This window comes from Salmo salar, chromosome 04 (assembly GCF_965601325.2).
Source record: "Salmo salar chromosome 04, fSalSal1, whole genome shotgun sequence".
Taxonomy (NCBI): Eukaryota; Metazoa; Chordata; class Actinopteri; order Salmoniformes; family Salmonidae; genus Salmo; species Salmo salar.
The window spans coordinates 47,562,945-47,577,814 of record NC_138294.1 but is presented as its reverse complement, the minus strand read 5'-3'; the positions used below and the strand labels follow the sequence as shown (position 1 = coordinate 47,577,814).

The 14,870-nt window shown below is 44.3% G+C and overlaps 1 protein-coding gene across 4 annotated transcripts; it reads left to right on the top strand.

Annotated features, from left to right (window-relative positions):
- Positions 1–882: 882 nt before the first annotated feature.
- Positions 883–14,768, top strand: LOC106603103 (WD repeat-containing protein 44). 4 transcript variants are annotated; one of them, XM_014196328.3, is made up of 20 exons: positions 883–953; positions 4,674–4,707; positions 5,165–5,242; positions 5,718–6,324; positions 6,585–6,709; positions 7,027–7,113; positions 7,243–7,379; positions 7,591–7,674; positions 7,778–7,884; positions 8,163–8,314; positions 8,473–8,611; positions 8,752–8,825; positions 8,974–9,090; positions 9,184–9,306; positions 12,439–12,630; positions 12,795–12,896; positions 13,186–13,301; positions 13,374–13,501; positions 13,610–13,750; positions 14,076–14,768. In XM_014196328.3, the coding sequence occupies exons 1-20, from the start codon at positions 940–942 to the stop codon at positions 14,162–14,164; spliced, it is 2,646 nt and encodes an 881-aa protein (XP_014051803.3). In that variant the 5' UTR covers positions 883–939; the 3' UTR covers positions 14,165–14,768. The 4 variants fall into 4 exon arrangements, 3 of the variants coding, with proteins under 3 accessions (XP_014051803.3, XP_045572896.2, XP_014051802.3); XR_001328369.3 differs by lacking the exon at positions 883–953 and adding an exon at positions 3,296–3,883 and having other exon boundaries at positions 13,672–13,750; XM_045716940.2 differs by lacking the exon at positions 883–953 and adding an exon at positions 3,297–3,883.
- Positions 14,769–14,870: the final 102 nt, after the last annotated feature.

The window sequence follows — 14,870 nt, the reverse complement described above, 5'->3', positions numbered from 1 at the left end:
ATCAGTCTTCAGTTGCTTATTAAGAAAAAGAAACAAGGCTTTATGTTTCACAGTGTGTCTTAACCCCTAACATCAAGAGAAACTATTGACAAAGACAAGGTGAACGAGAACATGGAGAAGAAAAGAGGAAAATTAGGAATGGTTGTCAAGTGCTCACAGGAGGTAACTGAGTACAGAGCAGAAACACCAAGAGCCGCAGCATATTCATAGACTTTATTGAGTGAAAAAATACAAATATAACAATAATTAGCTGTCAATTAGCTAAATTTAAAATTAACTAGCTGTCAGTCAGCAACAAAAATACTCCTGAAGTGGCATTTTCCTATAAAAAGGAAATAAAATACATTTCTATCAGAAACAGAATACAAACAATTATATACCTTCATTGTCCACACCAAAGTTCAAAGCGCATACATATGCTTAGAAATAGGACGAACGCACTGTTACGGCAATAAGTTTATGTTCCTAGGAAAGGAGACATTTCAGTTATATTGATGAAGGCACTCGCCCAGAAATAATATGCAGTCTTTCCCTGCTTGCGCGCTGCCTCAATCACTGGCTACAGCTTCTCCCTCCTCTCTTGATCAACCCTGGAGAAATCCCCATTAAACTTCAAAACGTTCGGTTTGCAGGTAGGTGGACTTCTTCGCTGCTTTCCACACCGCATCTCTGTAGACTCGCAGCGTAAACTGCATGATGATGCTACTGGGCTTGGAGTTGTTAGGACGCTTTGAGCCGAGACGGTGAACAATGTCAGTCACTTCAGGGAGTTTGGTCCTCTCCTCCTGGAGAACAGCTTGGCAGATCCGTGTGGTCTCCTGACGTACATATTGCATCTCCACCTCGGGGACGCCCTGCAGTTTCAAGTTCCAACGCCTTGAATAGCTCTCTATTTCGGTGACCGGTCTCTCACACGCGTCAGTGTGCCCTTCTTTCTGGATGCGCTTTTCAAGGTGAGTAACCTTTTCTTTAATTTCTTATCACTATGTGTGACCTTCCTGGTCCCGTCCCTCAAGTCAGTAAATCAACAGAGGAAGGAGCAGTTCATTTATTTTCAATGCTGCAATGATGGGATACACAGTATGGATGAATAATCAGTAGTCGACGGGATATAAATAGCCCTCCCACAGTAAATCAACAGAGGAAGGAGCAATGGATGGATAGTTCATTTATTTCCATAGCTGCAATGATGGGACACACAGTATGGATAAATGATCAGTAGTCGACGGGATATAAATAGCACTCCCACAGCAATTCTCCATAAATCTGCTGTATAATATACTAACATAAAAAAAAACTATTTAAACGTCTATCAGTCATTGTGATCGTATAGTGGATTTAGCCACCAATTCTCAATTTACCATAATAAAATAAATACATCGTTTCCATGTGTAATCTCATATATACAACATAAGAATAAACTATCATTCATTTTCGTATTCAAGATATATAAAATTAACCTGAAAAAAATGCCACACTCTTGTGGCAAAGGAATATAATACACCTAGAAAGTACCACATATTTTCCTAAACTAACAAAATCCGGCTAATACACTGGCTGGTGTTTATGAGTTTATAAAACATATACTGTATACATGTGTCATAAATTAGCTGCAACGATGGACACACAGTATGGAAGAATGATCATTAGTCGATGAGATATAAATAGTACTCCTAAAGAAGATGCATTTTCGAGTTAGCTAGCAACTTCAAAAAATGAATTTTTGCTAGCATAAAACCCACGGAAAACCGAGAATTCTCCATAAATCTGCTGTGGATGACCCAGAATGCCATTTCTTTATCGCTGAGTGTATTAGACAATGTAAACACACTCATCTACCAGGAGATGGCATAATACCCATTTCATGCAGGAATTTAACTATTTAATTAAACCGTTACATATGCACATGAGAAGTCAAGCCTCTTTTTCAGCGCTGGACCGCGTTGCTAAGCAGCCTTTTTTCCAGGGCAGCAGATATACTATTGATTAATTGCAAAAGCATGGTGACGATGTCCGCTGAGTTGAAGTTACTGTCAGACTTGCCTTTTTTAGAGGCAGGAGGTTTGCTTGGAGTGATAGTAGGGTGGGAAATATCCACTGGGTCAACAGCATAATCGTGGAAACTAGCGATTAGAACATTAGCCTGAGCTTCAGGAGCATTTCTGGACATGTCCATTTGACGTGATGCTATGTCAATGCTAGCCGTTTCGCTACCTTTAGGTTTTTATCAGGGCTGAACTCGACGAAATAAGATAAAATGTAGTCTTGAATAATATGAAATAGTCAAACGACAGATAACTACAGCTAAATTGTAGGAGATTCACAATTTAATTCCAAGTTTTAATACTGAGAAATGCGTGTGCGCACAGCGCCATTTTGGCCAGACCCTCATATGGCAAACTTTTTCATAGCCACAAAACCAAACAAAGCAGGCGTGGTCCAGCTGGTGGCAGTATTAGTATATACCATTCATTGGGGGTGTAAAACCGCACAGAAGAAAGCATTGTGCTGACAATATCGTTGTTTGTTTTATCTATAAATTAATGTTATAGATGACTCACTAATAGGCCAGAAATAGCCTATATTTTTTAACAAGATGAATTGTGTTTTTATTTTTACTGCAGACCTGAAGACTACGTTTGCTCCCCAAGCCAGTCTATGCTTTCGGTCAGTGAGCTAAAAAAGTAAGCCTAGAAGACACGGTAAAAAAAGAAAAACTTGTAATCAAAGGACAACAGGTGTGAACCAAACAATTGCGGATCTCGAACCCATGTCTCCCAGCCCATAGGATACTAACCACAGTTCCATAGAATTAGTAATCAGAATACTAATATAATAGGATCTCTATGGTCGTTACACTATTCCCTCTGTTCGGTTCGCCTCTCTGATGGCCACACGGGCACCATCTCACTTCTGACACCATCGTAGCGAACAGTGCAACACCTCTTGTGGATGTCAAACCTCGGTCTCTATTGCTAAACACTGCTCCAATAGGGTTAACTTACTTTGGGGTGATTGTATCGAGCCTAAGCAAGGGTCATCATTAAACTATTGCTGTACAAATTCATTTACTGCTATTTGGACCCCAGCGAGAGTGGCTTCTGCCTTCGCAATTTGGGATCCTAATAAAATACAAAAAATACTATATATGTCTTTTACAATACACGCGAATCCTTAATTAACAGCTCTGAAAGAAGTAGACAAGTGACCAAATCAGGTTCCATCTTTGCTTTATGTTTTCAGATCAGCGTATATGAAAGCGACGCGTAGAAGAGACGAACGGGGCTTTGAACCTGTCAAATAAGTTCGCGCGAGATTTCCGAATGTGTGTTTTTAATCTTTTGGGGTGTTCTTCCTCCTTGTTTGTGAAGCTGCCCTAAATTTGTTGCGGCTGCAGTCCTATTTCGAGGAAGAACGCAGTAATAGGTAGTCGTTTTAGCGTTGACCTTTAATTCAGAGTATTTATTTATGAATTGATTCAAGAAAATTGGTAGCTAGCTAAAGACTAGGGCCACCTTCTTCGTTAGCTAGCTGGCTACGTTAGCAATAGCGGCCAGTACCGGCAGTAGCTAGTACACACAGGTGAGTGGCCTCTCCCAGGCATTAGCTAGTAGCTAGCTAGCAACATCTGGGTGTATCCTACAGAAAGAAGTCCGTTTTCAGTGGAGTACCCTTTTTATTCCCTGTACCAAGTGTATGTCTTTATAATAAACCGACCTCATCAAAATATTGCAGCGATTTCCCTTATCGGAGAGGCACTGGCAATTGTATGCATCTAAACTAGCTAGGTACGTTAGCAAGCTAACTAAATGGCGTCAGATAGTGACACAGAGGAATTCTACGATGCTGCTGAAGACGTCAATTTTACTCCATCTCCTAAAGTGTAAGTAACCTTTCTACTTACATCAATTGCTCAAATAAAGGTATATCATGTGTATATACTGTGCTATTGGTGTTGAAAAACGTTATCAGCTGTGATGATGATGCTGGTCACTGACATGAATTCAACCAGATGTTCGCAAGTAAGAATTATTTTGCTCATACATTCAGTGTCTCTTCTCTAATAAAGGAACGAAAACATTACCTATAATTATTTGCAACAACAACGACTGTGCCACCAGTCTGTGGATGATTTTGCCTCGTCTTATTTTACTCCATCTTTTTAAAGAGGCAAAAGGTTGTGGGGTCATCAATTGCCAAAGTCTCCCAACAGGAATTTTGTTTTCGCCATGACCATAACAAGAGGGGTCAAGTGTCAGGGAGAGAGAGAAGTGTGATTGACATGTCTTTTTGAGACGCACACACTTTCCTTTATATGATTATAGTAGAGTGATTGGAGATAAAATAGCTACAGTGGTTTTGGCTTCAACTGTTGCTTGTTGAAAAGCTGTATTTTTCCTAATTTGCTCAAACTTAAACTAACAGGAGAACACTGGTGTAACAGGTGCTGTAATTTCCTGTAGCTTGCATGATTACATATCTTACATGTTAAGAATAAATTGTTTTTACGGTTGTCTTGTGTTTTTTTTGTTTTGTAATGTTAAAAAATGCATGATTTACTTCAAATCTCTCATCTGAAATGTAGCTTAGGCCCTAGTAATGGTAATTCTGATGAACCATGTCAGGACTAGTCTTGTGACTAACACTTCCACTTGTGTCTTTTTATTACTTAGGACACCTGCAAAGTTTGTCCTTCCCACACCTCAGGTATTTATTGTTCTTACTAGCATTTGACAGTAAAAAACAATAATAACCATCTCTTTAGAGACTAGAGAGTGAAGTTTCATTTCATTTAGGAGATGTCAAAAACTGTAACCGAGTGTTGGTTTTAGTTTAATCATTACTTAAAGGGCATAGCTGGGTAACTACTTTCAAATGAGCTAGAGGAGCGCCTTTAAGAGTTCTATTGAGGCTATACCCAAAACACAGCCTTACCCGGGGTTGTTTGCAATAAATAGTTTGCTACTGCATGTCCTGAGGTGCCAGTTTAGTTTTACATACTCTATTCAGGACATTGTCATCCCTTTTACTAGTAAAATATTACAAATCATAAGCACATCCCAAAATGTTAGTGTGTAGATGCACTGTATGAGGTGCTAGTTTATAAAAGTACAGTGTTTCTCCTTGTCAGTCTCCTTGTACATTTTGTTTTGTGTTCCTGCAGGGGGTGGTAGAGAGCCCACCAGAGGATGTGGCTATTGGGCTGGCCGCACCTGAGGCACGCCAAGATGACTCCATCCAGGTACTCCCCCTCCTTATCTTAAAATCTAGGCTAATGCTCATTAATCCCTACTTAGCTAGAACATTGTGGTTATGACATTATGAAAAAGAAATAAGTTGGATTTTATTCCTGAGGATTTTTAATAGTTACTGAGCCCCTGACTATGTGTTGTTCATGTCGGTAAATGTGTTTTGGTGGTTGCTGGTTCTTGGGCTCTATGTAAATGCTGCTAGTCTGTCATGGTGTCACCAGATTCTACATTGTCACTCCAGCAAATGTTTGGATGTGTGGCACACCACTAAGTTGTCTAGGTCATCGACACAGACACACAGCCCCTCCAATGTGTGTCTGGACTCCTTCTTCACGTCCCTCTCTCACCTTAAGTGTGAGAATACACTCATACGACCACACATTCCTCATTAGAGAAACATCCTGTTATGAGTATATTACCTTTTTGATGATTATGTTTTCATCTATGATGTCTTGTCCCTTCCAGATCATCGACAGCATCATTGAGGAGAGCCAGAAGGGAAGTGCGGTGGAGGAGGCTCAGCTGAAGGAGGAGAGGAATGCAGATACAAGGGCAGAGTCAGAGGTGAAGGATGAAAATGTGGCCCCTGTAGAACGAGAACATCCTGCTATGGAACCTCAGCCTGTGGTTGAGAGATCAGAGCATCCACAGGAACAGCAGGAAGCGTGTTCCATGGCTCTCCCAGACATCCCCAGCCTGTCGTCAGGGTCACAGGAGCACGTCCAGCCCCCAGACATCACTAGCACCCTGGGGAAATTAGACCTCCCGCTAGACCTCCCTGACCTACCCCGGGTGTCTGCAGAGGACAGGGACAGGGAGCAGAGACCAGCAGACATCCTAGACCAGGATCCCCTCACAGACAAGCCGGCTGGCTCCTCTGACCCGGGGCCTACAAAACCCCCACGGCAGTTCACTGTAGAGCCTGACATTGTGGCCAGCACCAAGAAACCTCCACCTTCACGCCCACCCCCTCCCAGCGGAGCTGCTCCTCCACGGCCACCACCCCCATCCCGGCCTGCTTTACCCCTCAGCAAGAAGTCCCAGGAGTGTATGAGGCCAGCAGGACTGGAAGGTAAATAACGCTTTGCTTGTATACCCACACACTCAGTAGCACAAGGTCAAGATAAAATGCTGATATGCATGTCAATTAAATATGTTGCTGCAGGGATTGAATACATTGAGCTGAACACATTGACCTCTCATAACTGTTCTCAGCTGTTCACCTCTACCCACACTTACTCATGATAATTTAGTTGTGTAACCATGGAGACAAGGTGACACTGTTGACCTTTAACCCTGTGTCTTTGCTGTGTGATTGGCCGGTGTATGCAGGAGAGCTGGAGGAGCCATGTGGCCTGGTGTCTCCCAGCAGCACAGTGAGGAGCATCACCAAGGATCTGCAGCACTCTTTGGACCTGGCTAGCGCCACCAGTGGGGACAAGGTTGTCACAGCACAGGTCAGTGGGTATTTGTTTCCTATGCTTTCCATTGGCGCAGAGCACAGGTCCACTTATTGCTGCCCAGGAAGGCAATGTATATATTCTTCTGCACTTGGGGAAAACTTTGTCCTGACAAAGACCTAGTTTGGTGTTAAAATGTTGTCCTCGTCTGAATAAACACTTCGGCAGCAGCGTACCAGTGTGTGGATTTACTTTTTGTTCTTTGTTCTCCTTTTTCAACAGGCCTTTGACCCTTGCAATTCGGAATACCCCTTTGTCTTAGAATTAACACCAGTGTAGTAAGTGCGTGTGTGTATATTGATGTGCTCCTACAGGAGGATGAGCAGGCATCCGGTCCCATTGGTGACGCTCTAGGTCCTCAGCGTCCACGATCCAACTCTGGCAGAGAGCTGACTGATGAGGTATGTTTCCTTGTCTCGCTCTTTCATTCATCCAGCCTTAACCTGTACAAAGGGGCTCTTCTACTCTCTACACATACCTTTTTGAGTGTTTGTTTCTAATTTATTGATTGACTGGGCTCTCTGTAATAGGAGATCCTGGCGAGTGTGATGATCAAGAATCTGGACACAGGTGAGGAGATCCCTCTCATCCAGGCGGAGGAGAAGCTTCCCACAGGGATCAACCCACTCACATTACACATCATGAGGAGGACCAAGGAGTACATCACGTAAGAACTACTCTCCTATCACTCAAGCCAGTACTGTAATATATCATGGGGCTACACCAATCCTTGGGCTATGGTTGAAAAAAACGTCCAGCTATATATTCACTCCCCTGTGCTAACAGATTGTTTTGGTAACTATATCGGGTAGCAGTCCCACACATAAAAAAGATAATATAAATCTTGAGGAAGATGTCTGTTTGTTTTTTCCTGTCAGGAATGACGCAGCACAGTCAGATGACGATGACAAGGCCCAGGCTCCATTGACCGACTCTGACGGAGGGAAGCTGAAACAGAAAACGTACGAAATGGCATAGTGCCCTGCCTCATGCTGTGTTTTGTGTTTCCTCTCTGCTCTGACAGTCTGTGACGGTTTCATGTGTCCTCTGTCTTCACTACCACAGCACTCAGCTGAAGAAGTTCCTGGGCAAGTCCGTGAAGAGGGCCAAGCATCTGGCCGAAGAGTATGGTGAGAAGGCCGTCAACAAGGTGAAGAGTGTCCGTGATGAAGGTATGCCAACCCCCACAGCCCTCATCCACAGATTTTTCTTTTTTTCGATGAACATTCTACTGCTGCGGTTTAGTCACTCTGCTGGGTGATGTCTCACTGTGTGGTTGTGTCTCACTGTGTGGTTGTGTCTCACTGTGTGGTTGCGTCTCACTGTGTGGTTGCGTCTCACTGTGTGGTTGCGTCTCACTGTGTGGTTGCGTCTCACTGTGTGGTTGCGTCTCACTGTGTGGTTGCGTCTCACTGTGTGCGTTGCGTCTCACTGTGTGGTTGCGTCTCAGTGTTTCACAACGACCAGGATGACCCGTCGTCCAGTGATGACGAGGGGATGCCCTACACCCGGCCTGTCAAGTTCAAGGCAGCCCACAGCTTCAAGGGCCCCTTTGACTTTGATCAGGTCAAGGTGGTCCAGGACCTGAGTGGAGAGCACATGGTAAGATTGTGTTAATGTGTCAGTGCTTTCATTCCATTGAACAACAGACCTCTTCCATGACTGAAGCATACAGCATGTAACCATGAATGTAGATGTAAGCGTGGATATATATGTTCATGCATATTTGCTCAACCCTTGTTCTGTTGTCCGGTCCTCAGGGTGCAGTGTGGACCATGAAGTTCTCACACTGTGGCAGGTTGTTGGCGACAGCGGGCCAGGACAACGTGGTGCGAATCTGGGTTCTGAAAAATGCCTTTGACTACTTCAACAACATGAGGATAAAGTACAACACTGAAGGTGGGTAGATCATAAGACCTAAAGAAGGGCTGAGCTCTGTTGTCTCTGAACAAAATAGTTTGTCTGCCACACCGTTAGTAAATGTAAAGCTTGTTTGGTGGGTTTCTCATGGTTCTTCCCTTATGTTCTCTCTCAACCAGGTCGTGTGTCGCCCTCTCCCTCTCAGGAAAGCCTGTGTTCCTCCAAATCAGACACGGACGGTGGGGTGAGTAAGGTTAGGAACCATCAGTGACATGGTTAGAGTTGAGGGTCAGCTGTAAAACATGAAGAAAGTAACATTATGGTTTGGGTAACTATACCAGTGTTACTGTTGAGACCTCAGCCCCAGCCTGACAGACAAGAGTTATTTTTTTTGTTCCCAGATGAGCAGTGTTCCTGAAGACCCCGATTCAGAGGACAAGAATCTCCCCTTCCGCCAAGTCCCCTTTTGCAAGTACAAGGGTCATACGGCTGACCTGCTGGACTTGTCCTGGTCAAAGGTGAGACTCCGCAGGCCTTTCCCCGCCCCCCTTTTCAAACACTCCCAAATGCCTGTACACTGTCCTAATATTCACTGTATTATTTGATTCCAGAACTACTTCCTGCTTTCCTCGTCAATGGATAAGACGGTCAGACTGTGGCACATATCCAGGAGAGAGTGTCTATGCTGCTTTCAGCATATTGACTTCGTCACAGCCATCGCGTTCCATCCCAGAGTAAGTGGGTCTCTATGTGCGTGTGTGCCTTTGTCAGTGTGTGTTTAGGTTGAAGTATTAACTTTTTTTTTAAGTGCAGAGTGAGTTGGCTATGATTGTTCTCAAATCAAATTAAATGTTATTGGTCACATACCCATGGTTAGCATATGTTATTGCTAACCATGAGATGAGTAATGCAAGCTATGTAAACATTCTTAAAGTGACTAGTGTTCCATTTATTAAAGTGGCCAATGACATCAAGTCTGTAGGTAGGCAGCCGCATCTCTGTGCTAGTGGTGGCTGTACCTCTTAAGGATCGGACCCCTTTTTTAAATGTTCACCTAAAATGACACCCAAATCTAACTTCCTGTAGCTCAGGACCTGAAGCAAGGAAATCGATATTCTTGAAACCATTTGAAAGGAAACACTTTGAAGTGTGTGGAAATGTTAAATTCATGTAGGACAATATAACACATTAGATCTGGTAAAAGATAATCCAAAGTCTTTGAAATGCAAGAGAAAGGCCAATATGACTTAGGAATCTAGGTGCAATTTAGATTTTGTCCACTAGATGGCAACATCTAGAATTTGACTGATTCAATGAACCTTTGCATTTCTCTTCAAAATGTTGTATCAAGACTGCCCAAATGTGCCTAATTGGTTTATTAATACATTTTCAAGTTCATAACTGCACTCTCCTCAAACAATAGCATGATATTCTTTTGCTATAATAGCTACTGTAAATTGGATAGTGCAGTTAGATTAACAAGAATTGAAGCTTTCTGCCAATATCAGATATGTCTATGTCCTAGGAAATGTTCGTTACATTCAACCTCATGCTAATCACAACCTACGTTAGCTCAACCGTCCCGCAATCTGATGGCTTTGAGATTGAAAAACAGCTTCTGTCTCTCGGTCCCAGCTTTGATGCACCTGTACTGACCTTGCCTTCTGGATGATAGCGGGATGAACAGGCAGTGGCTCGGGTGGTTGTGGTCTTTGATCTTTTTTTTCCTTTCTATGACATCGGGTGTTGTAGGTGTCCTGGAGGGCAGGTAGTTTACCCCGGTGAAGCGTTGTGCAGACCGCACCACCATCTGGAGAGCACTGCGGTTGTGGGCGGTGCAGTTGCCGTACCAGGTGGTGATACAGCCCGACAGGATGCTCTCAATTGTGCACCTGTAAAAGTTTGAGGGTTTTCGGTGACAAGCCACATTTTTTTCAACCTCCTGAGGTTGAAGAAGCGCTGTTGCGCCTTCTTCACCACATTGTCTGTGTGCTTGGACCATTTCAGTTTGTCTGTGATTTGTACACCGAGAAACTTAAAACTTTCCACCTTCTCTACTGCTGTCCCATCGTTGTGGATAGGAGGGTGCTCCCTTTGCTGTTTCCTGAAGTCCACAATGATCTCTTTTTGTTTTGATGACGTTGAGTGAGGTTATTTTCCTGACACCTCATTCAGAGGGCCCTCATCTCCTCCCTGTAGGCCGTCTTGTCATTGTTGGTAATCAAGCCAACCACTGTAGTGTCGTCTGCAAACTTGATGATTGAATTGGAAGCGTGCATGGCCACTCAGTCATGGGTGAACAAGGAGTGCAGGAGAGGGCTGAGAACACACCCTTGTGGGGCCCCAGTGTTGAGGATCAGCGGAGTGGAGATGTTGTTTCCTACCTTCACCACCTGGGGGCGGCCCGTCAGGAAGTCCAGGACCCAGTTGGACAGGGCAGGATCGGGACCCAGGTTCTCAAGCTTAATGATGAGTTTGGAGAGTACTATGGTGTTAAATGCTGAGCTGTAGTTAATGAACAGCATTATTACATAGGTATTCCTCTTGTCCAGGTGGGATAGGGCAGTGTGATGGCGATTGCATCGTCTGTGGGCCTATAGGGGCGCTAAGCAAATTGGAGTGGGTCTAGGGTAACAGGTAAGGTGGAGGTGATATGATCCTTGTCTAGTCTCTCAAAGCACTTCATGATGACAGAAGTGAGTGCTACGGGGCGATAGTCATTTTTAGTTCAGTTATCTTTGCTTTCTTGGGTACAGGAACAATGGTGGCCATCTTGAAGCATGTGGGGACAGCAGACTGGGATAGGGATTGATTGAATATGTCCATAAACTGTCCAGCCAGCTGGTCTGCGCATGCTCTGAGGACGCGGCTAGGGATGCCGTCTGGACCGGCAGCCTTATGAGGGTTAACGCGCTTAAATGTTTTCCTCTCGTTGGCCACAGAGGAGGAGAGCCCACAGTCTTTGGTAGCGGGACGTGTCGGTGGCACTGTATTGTTTTCAAAGCGTGCAAAGAAGTTGTTTAATTTGTCTGGGAGCAAGACTCCGACGGGGCTGGCTTTCTTTTTGTAATACGTGATTGTCTGTAGACCCTGCCACATAGGTCTTGTGTTTGAGAGACACATGTGAATTGCGACTCCACTTTCTCTATACTGACGCTTTGCCTGTTTGATTGCCTTATGGAGGGAATAGCCTCACTTTGTATTCGGCCATGTTTCCAATTGCCTTGCCATTGATTAAATGCGGTGGTTCATGCTTTCAGTTTTGTGCGAATGCTGCCATCAATCCACGGTTTCTGGTTAGGGAAGGTTTTAATGGTCAGTGGGTAGAACTTCTCCTATACGCTTTCTTATAAACTCGCTCACCAAGTCAGCGTATACGTCAATGTCATTGTCTGAGGCTACCCGGAACACATCCCAGTCCACGTGATCGAAGCAATCTTGAAGAGTGGAATCCGATTGGTCAGACCAGCGTTGGATAGACCTAAGAACGGGCGCTTCCTGTTTTAGTTTCTGGCTATAGGAGGGGAGCAACAAGATGGAGTCATGGTCAGATTTGCCAAAAGAGGGTGGGGGAAGGCCTTGTATGCATCGCGGAAGTTAGAGTAGCAGTGGTCAGATGTGTTACTTGCTCGTGTACGGCAATCGATATGCTGATTAGAATTTAGGTAGCCTTGTTTTCAGATTTAGCTTTGTTAAAATCCCCAGCTACAATTAAATGCAGCCTCAGGATATATGGTTTCCAGTTTGCATAAAGTCCAGTGAAGTTCCTTGATGGCCGTCTTGGTATCCGCTTGCGGGGGGATATACACAGCTGTGACGATGTTCTGGCTCTGTTAACCAGACTGATCACCTGTTATTTCTCCTAGGATGACAGGTACTTCCTGAGTGGCTCTCTGGATGGGAAGCTGCGTCTGTGGAACATCCCAGACAAGAAGGTGGCTCTGTGGAACGAGGTGGACGGACAAACACGCCTCATCACTGCTGCCAACTTCTGCCAGAATGGGAAGTACGCTGTCATCGGCACCTATGATGGCCGCTGCATCTTCTACGACACTGAGGTACAGTGGTGGGAGACATACTGTTCCTCAAGTTTGAAGGGCTAGTGAAAAATCATTTCAGCTGTTTGATTCTTCTTTGACTATTACAATGGCAGGACATACTTCTGAAAATGAGGAACATTGGAGAGGGTTCACCGTTTTTCGAATGTCGGTTCTTATTTCAGCGCCTTAAATACCACACCCAGATCCACGTACGGTCGACCAGAGGCAGGAATCGAGTAGGACGGAAAATCACAGGCATCGAGCCTCTGCCTGGAGAGAACAAGGTATAGCCATGCTCCTGGCGCTCTTCCAGGGGGTAGCCTAGTGAGCAGTGTAGCCTAGTGGTTAGAGCGTTGGACTAGTAACCGAAAGGTTGCAAGTTCGAATCCCCGAGCTGACAAGGTACAAATGTCGTTCTGCCCCTGAACAAGGCAGTTAACCCACTGTTCCTAGGCTGTTATTGAAAATAAGAATTTGTTCTTAACTGACTTGCCTAGTTAAATAAAGGTAAAATAAATACAATTCCCACAGACATGCCTATCTGTTAGCTGAGTCTTTTTATTGTGTTGGTAGATTCTAGTGACCTCCAATGACTCCAGGATCCGCCTGTATGACCTGCGGGACCTGTCTCTGTCCATGAAGTACAAGGGTTACGTCAACAGCAGTAGTCAGATCAAAGCCAGCTTCAGGTGAGAACGGCTCCTTCTCAGTCTGCCATGTTCTTATGTAGTCGGTAAACAAACTGTCACTCTATTTTCCAGCCATGATTACTCATTCATTGTGAGTGGCTCAGAGGATAAGTACGTGTACATCTGGAGCACCTACCATGACCTGAGCAAGTTCACCTCTGTACGACGAGACCGCAATGACTTCTGGGAGGGAATTAAAGGTACCTAGATACTGTAGTGGTGCTCAGCTCTTTACTGTCGGTGATATGAAACACTGTCAGTATTTTTGTAGTGTCCTTCCACTAAGTCTAGTCTCTGTTATTTTTCAGCCCACAATGCAGTAGTGACATCAGCTATTTTTGCGCCCCATCCTAACCTGATTGTCCCCCAGGAGGCGGGGGCAGAGAAAGCGGGGGCTGATGCAGAGTGTAAGAGTTTGGACTCTACTGACTCGGAGACCATTCCCTCAGGTACACTATACTGATTTATATACCTGTTTAGCTATGCTGAGACTAGAGCGACTCATCATTAAAGATGGGCTCAAACTACCACGACTGTTTTGGGATATTACTGCAAACAAACACTCTGACATGTGCTATAGAACAGCAGAATATGTACTGCAAATGTTTTTCTTGCCGCCCAACTCTCCTCACCTCCGTTTCGTCCACAAAACAATAACAAAAGTGCTGGGGTAGCCATGCTGTTGTTTTAAGAGTGATCAATGGATGGTATGAGTTGAGTTGATAGGGAAACTTTGTAGTTTTCAACGCTAAACAGGGTATTTCTCGTCCACAGGGGCTCTGAAGACTGATCATACAGAGGTTCTGCTCTCTGCTGACTTCACTGGCGCCATTAAGGTTTTCATCAATGTAAAAAAGTACTGAACACTTCACCCTGAACCCTTACTGATCTGGCCATCAGTGTACAGTCCTTCAATGGAGGCAGAGCAACCCGCTGCCCTGCCAATGCTTCTAAAACCGGCCAATCGCCTACGGGTGAGTGCTCCGGGAGGAGTTATCCTCCGGAGAACAGGGACCCTGTAGTAGAGGATGAAGGGAAGGTTGAGGAAGTGAACTGTAAATGGAGGAAGCAGCTCACGGATGTCCTGTAACGTTTTTCTTTAACACAAAGAACCAGTGTGCACTGTGTTTTTGAAGTAAAGCAGGTTTGTGAGACGGTCAGACTGTAAAGCAGGACCGGTAACTGAGGGATGGATGGTTAAAATACACTAATGTAAGCTATTTGTCAGAGTGTGAGGGGTACGCTGTCTTACTCAACTTTACTGCGTTTCTAGTACCCCCGCGCTCCTCCTTGCCAGGAATGACAGTCTTAAATTTGTTAACTAAGCACTAACTCAATCATTACGGTTGCAAATTTTCATTCGTCTGTCAGTGTGTAATGAATAATAAAATGGAACCACTTTTTTTTTATTTTTTTTTTACATTGTTTATGATTCACTTAATAAAGTAAATGGTATTCTCAGTTAAAGTGAACTCATTCTGTTTTTTTCCATTGAGATGAGATGACCTTTTATATTGAGGCAAACTTTCAAAACCGTTTAGAAAGGCTGAATGACTGGACAGGAGATGT